This window comes from Hemiscyllium ocellatum, chromosome 5, assembly GCF_020745735.1.
Source record: "Hemiscyllium ocellatum isolate sHemOce1 chromosome 5, sHemOce1.pat.X.cur, whole genome shotgun sequence".
Classification (NCBI taxonomy): Eukaryota; Metazoa; Chordata; class Chondrichthyes; order Orectolobiformes; family Hemiscylliidae; genus Hemiscyllium; species Hemiscyllium ocellatum.
Genome location: NC_083405.1, coordinates 106,679,215 through 106,696,350, shown reverse-complemented (window position 1 = coordinate 106,696,350; position 17,136 = coordinate 106,679,215). Strand labels below are relative to the sequence as shown.

The 17,136-nt window shown below is 41.0% G+C and overlaps 1 protein-coding gene across 4 annotated transcripts in view; it reads right to left on the bottom strand.

Annotated features, from left to right (window-relative positions):
- Window positions 1-17,136, bottom strand: part of ccny (cyclin Y) — a 243,992-nt gene that overhangs the window by 40,605 nt on the left and 186,251 nt on the right. For all 4 annotated transcript variants that reach the window (XM_060825092.1, XM_060825093.1, XM_060825095.1 and 1 more), the window contains exon 3: window positions 6,711-6,745. In XM_060825092.1, coding sequence (XP_060681075.1) covers window positions 6,711-6,745 — 35 coding nt within the window. The remainder of the gene's footprint in view (window positions 1-6,710; window positions 6,746-17,136) is intronic.

The following is a 17,136-nucleotide window of genomic DNA, read 5'->3' as shown; positions in this document are numbered from 1 at the left end:
ATTCTGTTCTTTCATTGCCCTATCTCCCCTTGCAACCATGTTCTGCACACTCGTTCTGCTCTCCTTCCATTTACAGTGGTTTTCATGAATTTTGAGGTTAGAGTACAGATGGCTGGAAAAAGAGATCAAACTTGGTCAGGTAGTCTATGCAGTTCATGTCTAAATGCATCAAGAGGAGACAAAGAGAACATGGAGAGAGGAGTTGGGAACAGAGCATGGTGATAAAATAGACCATCACAGAAGATGGAAGCCTGCAGTCACACAGTCTGGGAATACTAAATTATAGTTGTGTTAAAGAGGTGATAGGATTTTCAAAGGAATTGGAAAGAGATGTTCAGAAAATAACAACTGCCTTTGGTAAGGCATAAGCCTGAAGGTAAAATGCAACAAGGTCAGTGTGGCAAAACTATAAAGGCATGTTCAGCCTGTGTGCTGAAGGTTCATGCTAAAGAAATTCAAATATTCTTCCAAAACAAACAACCCACCATGTTTAACATCACACAATTTTAGAAATTTGATTTCCCTTAGGAAAATGATAAATCAAGACAATTTCTTTTGTTTTTTGAGTTACACAATGAAATTACCAATGACCATGTCACAATAATGGAATATTAACAAAATGCCACAAAAAGTTAAATAACAAAATTATATTGACAAAAGCCAGAGCCCCCAGTTAGAGAGAGACAGAGTATGTGAAGGGGAGGGTGGGGAAAGGTATCACTAACAGATTACAAAGAGTGGATGGGTGCAAGTAGTCTATGCACTGCCCAAAAAGTGCAAATAGTGGCACGGTGGCTCAGTGGCTAGCACAGCTGCCTCACAGGTTCAATTCCAGCCTTGGGTGTCTGTCTGTGTGGAGTTTACACATTCTCCCAGTGTCTGTGTGGGTTTCCTCCCACAGTCCAAAAGAGGTGCAGATCAGGTGAATTGGCCATGCTAAATTGTCCATAGTATTAAGTGCACTAGTCAGAGGGAAATGGGTCTGGGTGGATTATTCTTTGGAGGGTCTGTGTGGACTTGTTGGGCCGAAGGGCCTGTTTCCACACTGTAGGGAATCTAATCTAAGCAGCATCAAATCTTCAACATAGAATGCAAATAGGTTGTGGAGTACTTTCTGGACTATTTTAAATTCTTAGCCAGGAACACATGTGGAGACATTTGTCCAACTGGAATTACAATTCCAGTAAAAACCTGGGTTTCTCCTTAAACAAAAGGAGATTACCATTCCACAAACTCTTACGTTAGTTAGCTTGTAATCTTATTCAGGGACAAATAATATTGGCATTTGCACTGATGACAACTTGATGTTAACGAAACAATACTAAGACAAAAATCGTAATTGAACCCAAAATGATGCATTATCGTTATTAACAAAATATGGCTTAACTTGCCAACTGATCCACCAACTTACTACAAAAACTTTAGAACATAGCCTCCGATCAGATTATCACACCCAGCCCCCACCTTCTTATCTGACAGACTGCACTGTGTCATATATCACTGCATCCAGCAGCCACTTTCTTAACCATGAGAGTAATATGTCCTGGGATGTTGGACCACCTTGTTAGAATATCTGTAGGCTTGCCACAGAAACACTTCCTGAAATACATTGCTGGGTGACCACTGCTTCCAATTTCTGCTCTATGCCAAACCTTTATACCTAAGCCTTCCTTGACAAATGCCTCAAATGTGTCCAGTTGTTATATAGTAGCATAGCATAGGATTGGTTATTTGGTTTGACTGGTAACACAGAATTAGAAACGTTTCTATTTACAAATCAGTGAAACCAGAAGAGCATGAAAACAGCTGAGAAAAGCATTAACAAATGATGAGAATTCGAAATTAAATATAACTACCATGCCTTCAAAGCAAACCCCCCCCAAAATAAACAGGGCCTTACCATGCTGAACAAACAGTCCACATGTTTAGTGCAACAAATGCTTTAAGGATAAAGGAAAACACTTGAAAAAGAAAAGGAGAGAGAAGAAAGTGAAGGTCACACCATGATCAAAATTAAAACGACAGGAAGCAGTAAGAGAAATGGACTACCATCACACCTTTCCCTCCCGCACAGAGCCAGGAGTATCTAATTGATACCGGAGTCATAAACAAATCACTATATTCCCAGACAATGCTGGTACAGATTCACATGCCATTATTTTGCAGAACCTCAAAGCCACATAAGGGTCACCTCCTCCTGTAATCCAACAGCCTTCAAAACCAAATCCAATCAGTTTATCAATGAACCTCTGCTGTTCCCTAGTCTCAGTTTCATGGTTTCAAAAGCACAATTTGTATCACGGAATGGTTAGAGCACTTTAGTAAGAGCATGCAATTTTCACTCTGTTCAGATAATGATTCAATTCTTTTTTGAAGGCGTCAATTTAATCCTCCTCCTCCACAGGCTCGAGCTGCGCAGGGCACCTCCTTAGCACTCGTTGCATAAAACAGCTTTCTTCATGTCGCCTTGAGTTCTTCTCATTTGAATCAGCGTTCTCTGCTTCCAAATCCTCTTACTAATGGTTGATCTCTAAGTAATCTGCTCAGACAAGTCATGATTTTGAACACCCCTATTAAATCTACTCTCAACCTTAGAAGTGGCCGAAGAAGGTGAACAGTCTGAACTCTTCCCCGGTTTATTTATGTAATTGAAGATCCTGTACTGGACGTCTCAAATCATTCCTAAACAGTCAGACCCAAGATTGGGCACAATGCTCTGCTTCTCACTAAATTCAGGTTTATAAACGTTTAGAGTAAACTCGCTTGCTTTGGTGCAATATGCCTTCAGCTACCAATTTCTGGATCGGATCCCAAATGCCTTACTTACCACGTTCGCAACTTGCCCTGTGACTTTAAATAAATTGTGCACATAAACCCCAAAGTCTCTCTGATCCTCCACCACACTTAGAATGGAAATCTTCATTTTATATTTTCAATTCTCATTCTCCCTACCAAAACTGCTGTTTCACATTTCTCTGCATTAAATTTCATCAGCTACCTGTCTGCCCATTCAACCAACCATTCTATGCCTTCTTGATATGTTCCTCATAGATCACAAAACTTCCAGGTTTCGCAGCACCTGTAACTTTTGAAGTTGTGCCTTTTGTATCCAAATCTAAGAATTTAATAACCATTTAGAAAAGCAGTGTCCTAATACCAAGCCCACAGCAGCCACCCTTTCCATGACTTCCTCTGGTCTGAAGAGCGTCTGTTCATCATTGTTCTATATTTCCCATCAATCAGTCAATTTTGTACCCCTGCTCCAAATGGCCATTCTATTCCTTAGTCTTCAACTTTCTTGACAGATCTTTTACAAAGCAAATTAAAAAGTGTCTTTTAGAACACATGTATGCAACATCAACCGGATTATCATTATCAATATATTCTGAAACGTCAAAAAGAAAATCAAATTAAGTTGTTGTTGACAAAGGACACATTTTGTTAAGCTGCAAATGTGTTGCTGGTCAAAGCACAGCAGGTTAGGCAGCATCTCAGGAATAGAGAATTCGACGTTTCGAGCATAAGCCCTTCATCAGGAATAAGAAAACCTGTTGTTTTACACTCATCAGGACTTTCACAAGAGTACCAATGGAAAGGGGAGCGTGCTAAGACTAAGCTGACAATCAATTTAACATTATCAGTACAGCCCACCGTGTGGCACAAAGCTACACGTGTTAATACACAGGACTCTGTTCTTTGTAGACGAAAGGAATAAGTCCACACTCTGTACCAGTTTCAACACTAAATGTGCAATAGCCATTGTCTGTTTCATCCCTCAAGAAAATGTCTTGACCTGGCTAATTCAACCTGACTGGTTTAAATTTAAACAAAGCTTAGCAGTTAATTGTCAGTCGTTGTCCAACTGGTGTATTATTCATTGTAACACCTCTACTAAGCAGAGGCCACTTGTCAACCAATGAGCAGTCTCTGCATGTACAGAATAAGATGCTGTCCCCTTCTGAATGTGTATTATGCCTGGCAGATAAAAAGCTTCAACAAAATGGGTCTTCTTCAGTGATTCTCAATTTCTATATGACAAAAATTAGTTAAACATGATTTTGCCTGTAACAAATCTGTACTGGATTTCCTGAATAAATTCCCAAGTGTCAAACTGTCAGTTGATTATCTCAATTATTGTTTTTAATTCTGGGTTTCACATAACTTGAACATAAATTGAATCCTGCCCTCGGTCATGAAATTACATGCGAACTTCGCAAACATGCACTTTTTGAATTAAGCCTCAGTGTTTCATTGAAAGGTTGTTTAATAAGGGGGCAATTTTGTGTTTAATAAACTGGGTGCTTTCCTGTGAACAGAACAACCAGAGCATTTTCCCTCTCAGGATTTATCATCACTCTAAGGAAGAAACATTGACAGCTTTTCATCTGTTAGTAACATTCAAACGCTGTTCAGTGATTATACTGCAGCGATAGGAAGCAGGCCAGATTTATTTGATCCACATAATTTCATACGCCCCATTGTCTTTAATGACACAGTCTGCATTATGAATTCCCCCACATTGTAGAAAACAGGCCTTGCTTGCAATGCTCCTCAAGCATCTAAAATTACAAATCTTCCGGCCAGCAAGTCGTACACAACTGCGGCTTGAGGGGATGATACCTTCATTTCGAAGGGGTATAAGGAAGTGAGAATATCCTGCACTCACCACCAAGCAGGAGACGGGTATGGATCTTTAGTGACACAACTGAAATTACAAAGTGTTGTACAGTCTGTTCTCATATAACGCAATAGTTCCGTTCCCAAGTGATCCCACATTGTAAGAAAATCACATAATAGCAGCACCATTTTAAACCAATGGGACTGGAATCGTGTTAGAGCCAATACAGGTAAGGAAAGTTCGCATTCTACTAAAAATGGTCTAATTTTTCAATTGCTTTGTAGCCAAATCACTTGAAGAAAATGCACGTTATATCAGAACCGACAGAATTCTTCTACCTTCCACCTCATCCCCCTCCCCAATATAATCACGACATGCAACACTTAACGCCATATTCAGATCTTCCTTTATTGTGCCGTGAATTCATTTTGTGTAACCTTTCCATTTCAGCCAATTCTTTTGTCCCTAGCAATACCTCACAACATATGTTTTTTTTTAAATTCATGTATGGGATGTGGGTGCCACTGCCAAGGCATATATATGTTGGCCATCCCTAGTTGCCCGTGAACTGATTGGTTGTCTGGACTATTTCAGAGCTGAAGGCAGAGGAGATGACCTGGGGTGTGCAGTGAGAGAGGGGACCTGGGGTGTGTAGTGAGAGAGGGGACCTGGGGTGTGTAGTGAGAGGCCAGTCAAGAGGCAACCATATTGCTGAGAATCTCGATCACATGTAGGCCAGATCTAGTCTGGCTGGCAGACCTTCTCTCTTGAAGGACATTAGAAACTGTATGAAATTTTACAACAATCAACCATGGTTGTGTGGTCACTATTAGCTTTTTAACTGAAATCAGTTTTTACAATCAGCCTTTGTTGATTTCAAACTCACTTCCCCAGAATGTTAGTCAGCTGCTCTGGATTGTTACCCCAATGACATTATCACTTCGTCATCCCTTGCAGTCTGCCTTTTATATCTGTGGTGATCATGGATTGTAACTGAATATTCATGGATATTCAACACTTAGGAACAATTGGCAAAAAGGAAATGAGATAGTGTGATTAATAAAGGATGAGAGCAGTATGTTAGTGAGAGGGGATCTTAAATCAGAAGATCAAGACACAGAACTAGTTTGGGTGGAGGTAAAGAAACAGCAAGGGATGGCAAGCATGGGTGGGAGCTGTTGAGAGACCATCACAAAGCAGTGGTAACATAAGGCATGGTATAACTTAGAGGTGCATATCAGAAGGGCAATACATTTATCATGGGTACTGCAATCTACTTTTATACACTTTAACGCTCAGTAGCACTCATACTGTGGAGAATGAATTTCTGCAATGTCTACAAGACAGTTTTCTAGAATAAGAAATGAAACAGAATGAGTTATTTTAGATCTAATATTGAACAATGACAAAGGGCTAACTAATAATTTCACTGTAAAGGCCTTTAGGAAAGAGAATTTTACATTTACATTTGAAACTAGAGTTGTAAAATTAAATCAAATCAGAGGGCTGTAGAGACTCAGTCATTGACTATGTTCAAGGCAGTGATTGACAGATTTCTGGATATTGAAGGCATCAAGTATACTGGATAGTGTGGGAAAATAGCATTGTGGCTGAATATTGACCCTGATTGAGTTGAACAGCACAGCAGGCCCGAGTGGCCAAATGGTCTAGTGCCGGTCCAATTTCATCTATTCCCAGCTCTCAGTCAAACAAAGGGTGCTGGCTACGGAATCACTGAAAACTGACCAAATTTCAAACCTTCCTGAGAAAGGATTACCTTTACTCATGCTTGCCTTTGAGAAATACATAAACAATATTTGACTCAAATTAAGAGGGATAAACAAATAACCTTCCACACCATGACAAAATAATCAGGATGAAAAACAAAGACTTGATTTTCTTTGTCAAAGTCTAGGTTATTGCAAAGCTGGAGATGAGTAATTTCAATATCTAGAAAAGTTGATGACAACTTTGAATCAAGCATCAAATCTGTTGAAGGGTATTAAGTACTCCAAACAAAGAAAGGAGTTAATTAAAAACCACAAAATATGCTGAGATTATAGGCAGAGTAAGAATGTCGAGCAGTACTTACATGATTTATATAGAGGCTTTTCCGCTTCTCTCTGACTGTGAAACATAGAAAAATAAATATTGTTAAAAATCTCAATGAATTTAACAGTTTTTAAAAAATACTCAATATTGTAGATGATGGAAATCTAAAATAAAAGCAGAAAGTACTATTAAAACTCAGCAGGTCCTGCAGTATCTGTGGAGGGAGAAAGAGTTAATGTTTTGAGTCCAGTATGACTAAATAAAAAACTGAAGTAATTGCAGATGCTGTAAATCCAAAACAAAAACAGAAGATGCTGGAAAAACTCAGCAGAACTCTTTTCTGATGAAGGGTCACTCGACCCGAAGTGTTAACTGATTTCTCTCCACAGATGCTGCCAAACCTGCTGAGCTTTTCCCAGCAATTTCTGCTTTTGTTTTCACTATGACCATTCTTTGGTTACTTGGGTTGGAAACGTTAACAGTTTCTCCCTCCACACATACTGACAGACGTTTCTCCAGCCCTTTCTGATTTTACTGCATTTAGCAGGAAATATCCTAAGAAAATTAACATCAAACCAAGGTAAAGTAAATTAGGTGGGATGACCAATGTTTTGGTCAAATAAGGAGGCTTAATGGAAGGTCAGAGGATTGGAGGTCATAGGCACTGTAGCCATTGGCTGTATCATTTGAGAGAGTTAGAAGAGGAGATAAGGGAGGGCATGATGTGAATTATGGTTTTTATCTTTGAAACAAAATTGAAGGAACCAACTAGTTAAATGTCAAATTAGGCTAATGTTGTCTTTGGCTACATCAGTATGTTAGAACCAATACATTTAAGTCCAAAACATGTTAAATGGTACTTTAAGTAATGCTTTGTCAGTCTCTATAAAAACCTTGATCAAACATCATCACAAAATTTGCTTTGCCAAGTCACAGTTACTCCATTGTATGAAAACTTCTTACACCCATCATTCAGTTTTACTTAAAAAGTCTGGGACAACAAAGATATAAAGGATTCATTGTTGCTGCTGTTCATCTTCACTTTCCATTCACTGTTTATTGTAGTAGTTGCACCAAGGTACCTTCCTCAGCCAGTTATGATGACACAGAAGTTAACACAATCACAGAAATTTCTCATCATTGTGAAATTATCTTTGAACAGTACATATTATTAACCATGCATAATTAACATTCCTATTGCACAGCATTGAGTCAACTCAATGTCATTTACAGATCAATACATATGTATGATGTTTATAGGGTTTTACCAAAAAGGTTAGTAGTTCATTTCTAAAAGTCAATACAATTAACTAAATTGCAGACAAGTTCTGTGAGTATGTGAAGCTCATTGTACCAGAGAAAGGAATACTCAAAAGGTTATCCAAATCTGTTCAGTCGCTACTGGAAATCAGTTAACCCTCCAGTGGTTCAGTGTCTTCATTATTTGAGTACACTGATGTACCACTGAATTGCACCCATCCAGTACAGAAACAGATACGGGATCCTTCAGCAGGAACTGGCACTGAGTTTTAGATGGACTTACAAAACAGCATTCATTTCAGCAAAGAATTCTATCTATATAATTGACAAAATCAATAACAACAGAATATCCACAATAATACTGCATGTAAAGACTCTTTATCAGTGACCATGTGTCTTACAGAACTCCATTAAAGAACATGGGGAGAAAAGACTGCTACTTTTTCTACTGTACAGAACCAAACTGGATTTGTGACTACATATATACACACAAAGATATTTCTTATGAGTAAAATATATTTTTGAAATAAAAACAGACTATCCTGCCTGGTTCCACACCCACTAGATTTTTTTTTCTTCTATATCTGTGTGTAATACAACAAATACTATGCACCAACCAACTTTGGTAAATTTCATAGGAACATGGAGAACCATAAAAAAAAACAAGAAACATTGAAGGATACCTCACACATAAATAGTCATAAAACAACATACAAACAGACAGCATCAGGAAAGGACATAGTAACAGCACCGGAAAATACAACACAACATTCAGATAAAAGAGAGCGATTTACTGCAGACGATCCAGTGAATTATCATAAATCACATTCCTTCAAAATTTAAACATCCTGCCCATTTAATTCAAACTAATGGATGGCCTAATATGCAATATTATTACATCCTGTTAAAATAACATTTTCAGGAAGTTGATGTAGGAATCAAGAATTATTTTCTAAAAGCAACAGACTTGACTGAGGATGTTGTGAAACAGCTTAAGAGTGTTTTCAATGAGGTTGAGTTCTAGTCAAAGTAAACTATGCTGCTTTAATATTTTTACTCAGTTGGGCTTTCAAATCTATACACTCAGCAAGAAAACAAGTGAGCATCAACTTCACAGCTCAGTGGCTCAATGGTGGGGTGGCATGGTGGCTCAGTGGTTAGCAAGGCTATCTCACAGTGCCAGGGATCCAGGTTCGATTCCAGCCTCGTGTGGAGTTTGCACATACTCCGTGTTGGCGTCCTCTGGGTGTTCCAGTTTCCTCCCACAGTCCAAAGATGTGCAAGTCAGGTGAACTGGCCCTGCTAAATTGCCCAGTGCTAGGTGCATTAGTCAGAGGGAAGTGGGTCTGGGTGGGTTACTCTTCAGAGGGTCGATGTGGACTTGTTGGACCGAAGGGTCTGTTTCCACACTGTAGGGAATCTAATCTAATCTTCACGGTCTTCCACAAATTTCATCAGTGGAAAGGGTGATGATGATTTTGTGGTCACTGGACTAACGATCCAGAATCACAGGCTAATATTCTAGGACACATGTTCAAATTCCACCATAGAACACAGCGAAATCTGAATTCAATTTTAAGACAGAGTCACAAAGATGTGCAACACAGAAACAGAGTCTCCAACTCATCCAAGCCAACCAGACATCCAAATTAATTCTACTCCCACTTGCCAGCATTTGGCCTATATCCCTCTAAACGCTTCCTATTCATTTCCAGCCTCCTCCACTTCCTCTGGCAGTTCATTCCATACATGCACCACCGTCTGCATGAAAAGGTTGCTCCTTAGGTCCATTTTTTCTTTCCCCTCTTACCTTAAAATGATGCCCTCAGGTTTTAGACTCCCCTACCCAGGGAAAAGACCTTGTCAATGTATCCTCTCCATGCCCCTCATGATTTTGTAAACCTCTGTTAGATCACTCCTCAGCCGCCAATGCTCCAGGGAAAACATCCCCAGCCTGTATGGTAGCTCAGTGGTTAGCACTACTGCCTCACAGCACCAGGGTCCCAGATTAGATTCCAGCCTCGGGTGACTGTGTGTGGAGTTTGCACATTCTCCCAGTGTCTGCGTGGGTTTCCTCTGGGTGCTCCAGTTTCCTCCCACAGTCCAAAGATGCGCAAGTCAGGTGAATTGATCATGCTAAATTGCCCATAGTGTTATTAGTTGTTAGTGTGCATTAGTTAGAGGGAAATGGGTTTGGGTGGGTTACTCTTTAGAGGGTCGGTGTGGACTTGTTGGGCCAAAGGGCCTGGTTCTACACTGTAGAGAATCTAATCTAATCTATTCAGCCTCTCCCTATCATTCAAAACCTTGACCCTGGCAACATCCTTGTAAATCTTTTCTGAACCTTACAACATCCGGCCTATAGGATGGAGAACAGAACTGCACGCAGTATTCCAAAAGGGGCAAAATTAATGTCCTGTACAGCCACAACATGACCTCTCAACAATGCTCTGAACAATAAAGGCTAGCATACCAAATGCATTCTTCACTATTCTATCTAACTGCGACTCCACTTTCAAGGATATGAACCTGCACTCCAAGGTCTCTTTGTTCAGCAACACTTCGCAGGTTCTTACCAGTAAGTGTATAAGTCCTGCCCTGATTTGCCTTTCCAAAATGCATCTGGAATAAAAAGCTGTTGACCATGGAACCACTGTCAACTTGTGTTCCAGATAGGTTTTACACATATCCTCTGGGGAAGGAAATCTGCCATCCTTAACTAATCCGGTCATGTGACTTAGACCCACAGCAATGTGGCTGATCCATAACTGTCCCCAGGGCAATTAGGGATGGCCAATAAACATTGGCCTAGTCAGTGGTGACAAGTTTCCATGAATGATTAAAATAAAAAGTTCGTTTGCAACTGGGACAGAGGTAAAACAATACACCTCTTCTTACTGCATTGTGGATACCGAGTTGACTGCTGCACTAATATGTTCGCTTTTGGCTGAGACGTGACCACTGACCAATCGCATTCACCTCCTACCTGACCTGCACATCCACTTCCACATCCATCAAAGTTTTACCTGCACATCCACTAATATCATTTATTGTATCCGTTGCTCCCGATGCGGTCTCCTCTACAATGGGAAGACTGGGCGCCTCCTAGCAGAGCGCTTTAGGGAACATCTCCGAGACACCCGCACCTGCACCCACACCGCCCCCGTGGCCCAACATTTTAACTCGCCCTCTCACTCTACCGAGGACATGGAGGTCCTGGGCCTCCTTCACTGCCGCTCCCTCAGCACCAGACGCCTGGAAGAAGAACGCCTCATCTTCCGCCTCGGAACACTTCAACCCCAGGGCATCAATGTGGACTTCAACAGTTTCCTCATTTCCCCTTCCCCCACCTCATCCTGGTTTCAAACTTCCAGCTCAGCACTGTCCCCATGACTTGTCCAGACTTGTCTGACCTGCCTAGCTCCTTTTCCACCTATCCACTCCTCCCTGACCTATCACCTTCATCTCCTCTCCCACTCACCCATTGTACTCTATGCTACTCTCTCCCCACCCCCAACCTTCCCAAGCTTATCTCTCCACGCTTCAGTCTCTCTGCCTTTATTCCTGATGAAGGGCTTTTGCCCGAAACGTCGATTTCGCTGCTCGTTGGATGCTGCCTGAACCGCTGTGCTCTTCCCGCACCACTGATCCAGAATCCTACCTGTATCTACCTATCGCCATCCCACCTACCTTTCCCCACCCCACCCTCCTCCCCCTATTTATTTCTCAGCTCCCTTCCCCCTCTCCAGTCCTGAAGGATAGTCCTGACCAAAATATCTCCTGTTTTTCTGATGCTGCTTGACCTGCTGTGCTTTTTCTAGGTCCACATGTTATCAACACTAAAATTTATCTTCAAAGTTCCTGAATTAGTTGAAAGAGCTGTATAACTGCATACCTTTTTCCTCCCTGCTCCAATCTGAGCTTTTCAAATCCATCTCATGGAGCTACAATTGTGCACTTGGAGCCTTCTCTGTTCCAAGTGGTCCTCCCAGTCGCAATTCTCAACTTGACCACTAGATGGTGAATGTGGGCAGCAGTGATGTTGTGACTTAAAAGGAAAAGAAAGCTCCTTTGGAGGCAGACACTGATGATGGAGCAATAAGGTGGTATCTAAGAAGCTTCTATCATGGACATTTAAAATAATCTAGTCAAAACAGAACAGTCAAAAGCAGAAAGTGAGGCTACAAAGTTCGTAGAATACCTGTAGCATTCATGGATTGATCATATGATGTTTGATTATGTTAGTTGTTTCTCTGATCTGTTTAGCGCTAAAGTCTGTCGGTACAGCTGGAGAGCTAAGAAAAGAGAGAAGTCTCTAGACAGACAATGGTGCCATCGCTGTGTGTCTGGGACAGGACATTAATGCCTCTTTCATTGCTCCACTTCCACTCTATACTGCCTTATTGATTGCTTTATTTCAAAATGTTCATGAATCAGTGCAAGAAATTCCACATTCACATACTCCAGCTAGAAAAGACCTCGTAGATTTTCAACTTATCTCCCTTGCTAAAAAGAGTACATTGGCTAAAGTTCTGAGATGATGTCTTACTGGTTTGTTGCCTTACAGTCAGCATCATACAAACATGTTATTGACCCTCACTATCAAAGATAGCTGATGCTCTTTGTGCAGAAATATACAATTCATCTGGAATAAACTTGACTTGTTTTTAAACCACATTTTGGAAACAATTTGATGTAACACAATGCTCGTTATGTTGATTTGTATTTTGTTCACGGTCGAGAACAGAATTCAGAATTTTTTTTAATGTGAAGTGATTGCCTCACCCCAGTGATACCATGTGCAGTGAATGTACCCTCATCCTTAGGTTGGCAATGAATGCAGACAAGGAAGACAGACCCAGGCTCTTTCTGAGATCATATATGCAGACAAATCCTGTAAGTTCTAAGGTGCTTTAATGCCGCTAAACCTTTTGTAGATTTAGAATTAATAATATCTCTGAATTGCTCCAAGATAAATCAGACTTCATGGATATACAGCAAACAAATATTTTTTATATACATCAAATCCCTGCAGTGTGGAAACAGGCCCTTCAGCCCAACAAGTCCGCACCAACTCTCCAAAGGGTATCCCACCCAGATCAATTCCACGACCCTATTACCCTACAACAAAATAAATACACAAGAAAATTGACTACAAGGATGGCTGAGGAAAGTTTAACATCACCAGTTCAAGACTATTTATTTTGTGCCTGCGAGATTCTCTCTATATGGGAGTGATGGATTTCAGGGTTCAAGACCTTTCTCACTACAGAGATGGACAGACCTGATCTGGGAGGACTCAGTCATGCAGTGGCAACATCGCTGGATTAATTATCCAGTATTCGGGGGACATGTGTTTGAATCTCAACATGGCAAATGGTGGAATCTGAATTCAAATTAAAAAATTCTGGAATAAAAAATTAGGCAACAGCAACCTTGTAACCACTGTTAAAACTTATAAAATCTCATGTGATTCACTAATGTCTTTTAGGGAGGGGAACCTGCCAACCTTGCCTGGTCTGACTACATGTGACTCCAGGCCCACAGCAACCCGGTTGACTCTTAAGTGCCTTCTGGGTCAGGGATGAGCAGTAAATGCTGGCCAAATCGCACAAATGAACAGAAGACCAGTGATGGAATATTGTCTGCATCTCAATGTGTACATGCCTCCCTACTGTTGAAAAGGTTTCAGCAAGAATTTTGTACCAGAACATACACAAGAAAACCCCTTCCCCATGTTAGGGGTTTTAGTCAGAAGAGGCTTCAAGATGAACATACAAGGACAGCGATTATGAGAATATATTTCATTTCTTTAATTCCTTCGTAACATGTGGGTGTCACTGGATAGGCTAGCATTTATTATCCAACTCTTATGGCCCAGATGGCAGTTAATAGTCAACCACATTTCTGTGGGTCTGGAGTGCTGTAGGCCAGACTATGCAAGGATAGCAGTTTCCTTTCTGAAAGAACATTAGTGAACTAAATGGGTTTGTCCAACAATCGATAATGGTTTCTAATTCCAGATATTTACTCAATTTAAATTCTACCATCTACTGTGGCGGGATTCAAACCTGGGTTGCCCTAACATTATCAGGGTCTCTGGATTTATACTCTAGTGATAACCATCACCGCCTATAACAATACTTTTTCTTTGATGCTGATCATCTACCTCATCAATTCGATCATACAAAAGCACAGCATCAGATTCATAGATCTAATTGTTGGTCAAAGAGATGGTAGCACAGTGGTTAGCATTGCTGCCTCACAGCACCAGGGTCCCAGGTTTGATTCCAGCCTTGGGCGACTGTCTGTGTGGAGTTTGCACATTCTCCCTATGTCTGCATGGGTTTCCTCTGGTGCTCAGGTTTCCCCCCACAGTCCAAAGATGTGCAGGTCAGGTGAATTGGCCATGCTAAATTGTCCATAATGTTAGGTGCATTAGTCAGAGGGAAATGGGTCTGGGTGGGTTACTCTTCGATGGGTCGGTGCGGACTGGTTGAGCTAAAGGGCCTGTTTCCACTCTGTACGGAGTCTAATCTAAAGAGACGTTTGTAACTCAAAGATCATTTCAGCACTTGTCTGTTTTCTCTGAAAAAATGTCTTGCATTTGCTTATTATCTAAGGTGACTGAATTGAAAGTAATGTCTTTAGTTAGAGGGGAGATGATGCGCATTGCTGCAATTTAACGTCAGTGATGGAGAGTGTGGTTCATGGTGCCAATCAAATGGACTGCTTTGTCCTGGTTAGTGTCAAGCTTCTTTAGTGTTGTTGGAGCTGCACACATCCAGCCAAGTGGGGAGTATTTCACCACACTCCTGACTCATGCCTTGCTGTCAGTGGATAGTCAGGAAGTAAGTTACTCTGTGCAAGATTCCTCTGACCTGGTCGTGCAGCCACAGTACTTAATGTTTAATGGTTTAACTGATCTGTGTTAGATTAGATTAAGTAATGATCGATGTCACTGTTCTTAATTATGGTGGAGCTAGAGAGTGAAGACGATGGAGAAATGTCTCAATTCTGGTTCAAACTGTGCATGTTCAAAATCTTGTAAGCTGCAAGATGCTATAAAGTAATGTAAATAAACTTGTTATAGATACAGAACTAACGTTATCTTGACATTGCTTTGAGATAAATCAGACATCAAAAATAGATAGTAGCTAGCAAATACAACACTGATATCAATCTCTTTGGATTCCACCAAGACTGCTCAGCTCCTGGCCTTATTACAGTATTTACCCAAACATGGACAAACCAGCTGAGCTCCAGAAGTGAGGTGAGGGAAGACATCAAGGCAGTATTTAACCAAGTGTGGCATCGAGGAACTGGAGAGGAAAATCTTTCAATAGTGGGAGTCATACCTCGCCGCAAAGTAAATCGTTATGAAAAATTCTAGGTCAAAGAATAAAGCTGACAGTAGCAAGTGGATATAAAATCAGCTGTGTGATTGAAAAGAAAGCAATGGTTAATGGATATTTTTCAGGCTAAAGAAAGATTTGCAATTCTTCAGGGGTTGGTACTAGGACTGTTTCTTTTCCTGATAGATATTAGTGATCTCATGTGCCAGGTCAATTCCAAAGTTTAAAACTTTGCAGCTAACACAAAACAGAAGAATTATAAACTGTCGAGGATCACAGTATGGAACTCCTAAAGACACATTGAAGTGGAGGGATAGGTGGCAGATAGGGTTCAGTGTACAGAAGCGAGGTAAAACATTTTGGTAGGAAGAATATTCAAAGACCATATAAAATAGGGGATACAATTTGAAAGGGAAGTGCAGGAGCAGAGGGAATTGGGCGTATGTTCAGGGATCATCAAAGGCGAGGCAGAACTCATTGAAACAGCAATTCGTAAAACATACAGTATTTTCAGCTTTAGTAATAGAGGCATAGAGAACAAGAGCAAAGAGTTGAAGTTCAACTGAAGTGTACAGTTTTGGGTGCCACTTCATAGGAAGGATTTCTTTATTTATACATTCACTCACAGGATGTGGCCATCACAGGCTGAGCCAGCATTTATTCCCATCTCCTGCTGCCATTGAGCAAGTGGTGGAGTGAGTTATCTTCTTGTTCATTCAATGTTACGCACACCCACGATGCTGTTAGCAAGGAGTTCCAGGATTCTGACCCAGTAACAGTGACATACAGTACTTCCAAATCTGGAATTTGCTGGTGCTAGTTTTCCTAGGTATCTTGTTTCTTCTAAATACTGACAGTTTAGATTTGGAAGGTGCAAAGGAGAATCGCTGCATTGCATCTTGTAGATGATACACATTCCTACAATTTAGTGTCAGTGATGGAGGGTGTGGTTCATGGTGCCAATCAAATGGACTGTTTTGTCCTGGTTAGTGTCAAGCTTCTTTAGTGTTGTTGGAGCTGCACACATCGAGCCAAGTGGGGAGTATTTCACCACACTCCTGACTCATGCCTTGCTGTCAGTGGATAGTCAGGAAGTAAGTTATTCTGTGCAAGATTCCTCTGCAGCCACAGTACTGAAATGACTGGTCCAGTTCAGTTTCTGGTCAATGGTAACCCCTAGGATGTTGACTGCAGGAGATTCAATTATGGTGATGTGATTGAATGTTCAAGGTTGGTGGTTAGATTGTCTCTTATTGGAAATGATCATTGCCTGGCACTTGCATGGAATAAATGTTTTTCCCTATTTGTCAGCCTAAGTCAAGATCTTATTGGATCTGAAAAAGGACTGCTTCAATATCTGAGGGTTCATGACTGGTGCTGAACACTGTGCAATTAGTGAATATCTCTACTTCGGATCGAATGGTGGAGGGATGGTAATTAATGAAGCAAACTGAAGATATTAGGCCTTGGGCACTACCCTGAGGAATACCTGCAGAGATGCCCTGGAGCTGGGTTTACTGGCCTCCAACAATCACAACAATCCTTCTTGGTGTCAGATATACCAGCGGATTCCCCGGATTCCCATTGCCTCCAGTTTTCCTAAGGCTCTTTGATGCTAAACTTGATCAAAAGCAGCCTAGACGTCACTCTTAACTCACCTCCGGAATTCAGCTTTTGTCTATGTTTGCACCAAGGATGCTATGAGGTGAAGGGCTGAGTGCCCTAGCGGAAGCCAATCTGTCAATGAACAGGTTATTGCTGAGCACTAAGCATGACAGCACAGTTGAGGACATCCTCCATCACATTACTGATGATTCACAGTAGACTGATGGGGCTGTAATGGGCTGGGTT